Source organism: Lathyrus oleraceus, chromosome 5, assembly GCF_024323335.1.
Source record: "Lathyrus oleraceus cultivar Zhongwan6 chromosome 5, CAAS_Psat_ZW6_1.0, whole genome shotgun sequence".
Classification (NCBI taxonomy): Eukaryota; Viridiplantae; Streptophyta; class Magnoliopsida; order Fabales; family Fabaceae; genus Lathyrus; species Lathyrus oleraceus.
In genome coordinates, this window is record NC_066583.1 from 362,372,935 (window position 1) to 362,377,270 (window position 4,336).

At 37.8% G+C, this 4,336-nt stretch overlaps 1 protein-coding gene across 1 annotated transcript; it reads left to right on the forward strand.

Moving 5' to 3' along the window:
• Positions 1–363: 363 nt before the first annotated feature.
• On the forward strand, positions 364–945 carry LOC127080716 (uncharacterized). The gene has a single exon (XM_051021016.1). The coding sequence runs from the start codon at positions 364–366 to the stop codon at positions 943–945; it is 582 nt and encodes a 193-aa protein (XP_050876973.1).
• Positions 946–4,336: the final 3,391 nt, after the last annotated feature.

The window sequence follows — 4,336 nt, forward strand, 5'->3', positions numbered from 1 at the left end:
TGTATTTCAGTACCAGTATTACACTATGTATAGTATGTATTCTAGACATGTATTATATGTGGGTGTTACAATTGGTATCAGAGCAGGTCATATCCTCGGCCTAGATATGAGATATTATAAGTATTTCTTTCTACCTCATATATGGGTTGTCATCATTGTCCTTGGTGTTATATTCATAGTATTGAGCCTGATCAACTTAATCCTATTTGTATGACATTCAGGATCATGGCTGACAGACGCAGAGGTCGTGGTAGACCCAGAACTCAGAATTCAGACTTTGAATCGCCAAGTGGTAGTGAAGGTTTTCAATGGCCTCAGTTCGTGCAACAGATGCAACAACAATAGAATCAATTCATGCAACAGATGGTGCAACAATGGAATGGTGGTTTTCATCCTCAAGGGGTTCCACAAGAAGCTGCAGGTGGTGATTTCCAAGATTTCTTCCGCATGAATCCTCCTGAGTTCCATGGTGGGTTAAATCCTGTGAAAGCTCATGAGTGGATAACCAACATGGAAAGGATTTTTCAGATAGTGCATTGTAGTGAAGAGAATAAAGTTATGTTTGCTTCTCACATGATGAAGGGTCCCGTTGTGAAATGGTGGGAGAGTGCGTCGACTCTTATGACCAATCAAGGAGTACCTAGGGATTGGGAGCATTTTAAGACTACTTTATTGGATAAGTATTTTCCTAGCTCTTTGAGGACTCATAAAGAATTTGAGTTTCAGCAGCTTAGGCAGGGTACTATTACAGTAGCTGCGTATGCTGAGAAATTTGAAGATATGGTTGTTTATTTTAGACAAGCTGTGTACACACCAGATGAGAAATGGAAGATTGATCAGTTCCTTTTTGGTCTAAAAGGTGAAATTTCTCATAGTGTTTCTCAAAGGGAATTCATTACTTATGCTGAATTGTTAGGTAATGCTATGTGGATGAGAATAGTTTAAAGAAAGTTCAAGAAGAAAAGGATCAGTATATGAGTGGACAGAAGGACCAAGGGAGGCCAGGTAACCAAATTAGGCCTAGACCTCAAGCTTTCAAGGGAAAACAAGTGCAACATGCAAGGCCTAACCATCCTCCGCAATGTCAAGTATGTAAGACGTCTCATTTTGGAAGATGTGCTGGAAGTGGAATTAAGTGTTTTACTTGTCATAGGGAGGGACACATGGCTAGGGATTGTCCTCAGAATAGGAATCAAATGCAGGGGAGGAACACTGGTCGAGTCTATACTTTGGATGCAAGGAAGGCTAAGAGCAATAATGCCTTAATTGCTGGTACATGTCTCGTCAATGAGCATCCTTGTTTTGTATTGTTTGATTGTGGGGAGACACACTCTTTTGTATCAATTCAGTGCATGAAGCATCTTGGCTTGCAAGAAATTCCATTGTCTCCTCCTATGGTAGTTACTACCGCCATGGATGATGTGGTTGAGACGCCGTTGATTTGTGAAAATTGTTCGCTCTCGGTGAATGGTAGAATTTTCCAGATTGATCTTATTTGTTTACCCCTTAAGAAGGTTAGCATGGTTTTGGGGATGGATTGGCTTTCCTCCAATTCAGTGTTTATTGGATGTGAAGAGAAGTTGATTATCATCCCATCTAGTGAAGCTACTCCAAAGGATGTATTAACTACTATCTTGGAAGGTACGGTTGGCATGGTTAATTTCTTATTTGAGAAGGAAAAGTCAGTTCTCTTGGTTCTCACCAAGGAATCTAGCGATAATCTGAGTGTTACACAAATTCCTATCGTTCGTGAATTTATGGAAGTTTTCCCTGAGGATGTCACTTCTCTTCCTCCTAAAAGGGAAGTGGAATTCTCTATTGACCTAATACCTGGGACGACTCCAATCTCCGTTTCAACGTATCGTATGGCGCCACTCGAGTTGAGAGAGTTGAAAGATCAAATGGAAGAGTTATTAACCAAGCATTTCATACAACCTAGTGTCTCACCATGGGGAGCTCCAGTGTTATTAGTAAATAAGAAGGATGGTAGTATGCGGTTGTGTATTGATTATCGTGAGTTGAATAAAGTCACAATTAAGAACAAGTATTCTCTGCCAAGGATAGACGATTTGTTAGATCAGTTGAAAGGAGCATGTGTGTTCTCGAAGATTGATTTACGATCGGGCTATCATAAAATAAGAGTTAAGAATTCGGATGTACCAAAGACCGTATTTAGAACCCGATATGGCCATTATGAGTTTCTCGTAATGCCTTTTGGTGTGACGAATGCCCCTGCTGTTTTCATGGACTATATGAATCGGATATTTCAACCTTACTTGGACCAGTTCATGGTGATATTTATTGATGACATTCTTATTTATTCTAGTACTCCCCAAGAGCACGCAGAACACCTAAGGATTGTCCTGTCAGTACTGCAAGAGAAGCAACTTTTTGCCAAGTTAAGTAAGTGTGAGTTTTGGATGAGCAAAGTGAAGTTTCTTGGTCATGTAATATCACAAGGAGGAGTATCAGTGGATCCATCTAAAGTAGAAGCAATTATTAATTGGGAAAGACCGAAGAATGCTTCCGAAGTCAGAAGTTTCTTAGGTTTGGCAGGTTACTATCGAAGGTTTATAAAGGGGTTTTCGCATATAGTCTTACCAATGACTAGACTTACCCAAAAGAAATATCTTTTAAATGGGATTCAAAATGTGAGCAGGGTTTTATGAGTTTGAAGAAAAAGCTAACAACTGCTTTTTTCTAGTCATCCCCGACCCTAGTAAGTCTTATGAAGTATTTTGTGATGCCTCTAAGAAAGGATTAGGAGGGGTGTTAATGCAGAGTGGTCAGGTTGTAGCTTATGCCTCTCTGATCGGGAAAATAGCAAATGTACTATTTTGTCTTTTATAGTAATAATGGGGAAATTCCCCGAATGTCAATCTCAAGGACTGCAAGTTAATATTGAGTTTAAATTATCATTCAATTAAACAAAAGTATTAATTTGGTTTTTAGGAGTAAAAATGTAATAATAAAAGTAAAGGTAAAGAATGACGAAAATAAGGGTTTATAGAGAAAAAGGAACAATGCCAAGGAAGGTGTATGATTTATCCCTGTAACAACTTTGAGTCACTATTGCATCAATAAATATCAATTACTACCAGTTCTTAAGGGTATTTTCTCCCAAGTCCTTGGTGAGAAAACCTTTAATCAATCTACCCTAATTTCCATGTCCATAGCCAATTAGGGTGAAGTTAAGCTGTATAATATCAAGAATTCTCTGGTTCATACAGGGTATCCCTAGTCCTAGGTGATATCTAATATAGAGTAACCTTATGAAAACCTTATCAATGGCGGTCCAGCCTAATTGATAACCACAAATCAATCTCGATTGGTCCAAAAGAGAAAGCAATAAACACATCAAAAGGTTACCGTAATAACAATATTATAAATGCAAATGTAAACTCAAATTCGTTATAATTCTAAATCAGGGACACCCCTGTTGGTTCTAAGTGTTAGCAACAATTTTGGTAAAACAAAGAGTGTTCACAAGATGTTGCATGTGATGTCTTAACTTAAGATATCTTGTACCTGCTGGAGTTTAAAAATATAATTATGCAGGATTATTTCAGGATGTCATACACGATGTCATGACATCTGATATAATGTACCTGCTGGATATTTAAAATGGAATTATGCACGATTGTTCCAGGATGTCAAACCCGATGTCATGACATCTGTACACAGAACATTCAGGGTGAATGTTATGTGTTATGTGATTGCGCTTTTAATGGCAATCTATGTATGATTGAAGATCTGATTTACAAACGCATTCAATCATTAATTATAACCAGATTTACTTATTTTCCAAAGAGATCTAATCAGCTGTCATGAGAAGATTTGTATGGAAAATAGTTTTAGGGTTTTATGATGTCCAAGCCCAGCTGAAAGCTTATATAAAAAGGACATGGAAAACCTGATTTGATACACAAACAATACAGAGCGAAATATTGAGAGAGAATAAGGGTTTGTGTCTTGTATGTTCGTGTGACTTGTAAGCCATTCAATTCATCCATAGATGATTGAATTGGTCTGATTTGTGAGTTGTAATTTGTCACTCTAAGCTTTTAAGCATGAGTGTGTGTCTACTTGATTGAAGTTGTTAAGTAAGATCAAGTGTGTGTCTACTTGATTGAAGTTGCTAAGTAAGATCAAGTGTGTGTCTTTGAAGAGTGTCTTCTTTTCATAAGTAATTGTTGTTTAAAATCATTGGTGTGATTGAGGGGGAGTGAGTGGGTTCTCATATCTAAGAGTTCTTAGGTAGAAATCATACGGGTAGAGATTAGGTGAAAAAGACTGTAACTTGTGGAGTGTACTGAGAGTCTTTGAACTGATTCTA

Coding starts and splice junctions, on each gene's coding strand:
- LOC127080716 (XM_051021016.1), top strand. CDS start 364: ATGGTGCAACAATGGAATGGTGGTTTTCATCCTCAAGGGGTTCCACAA.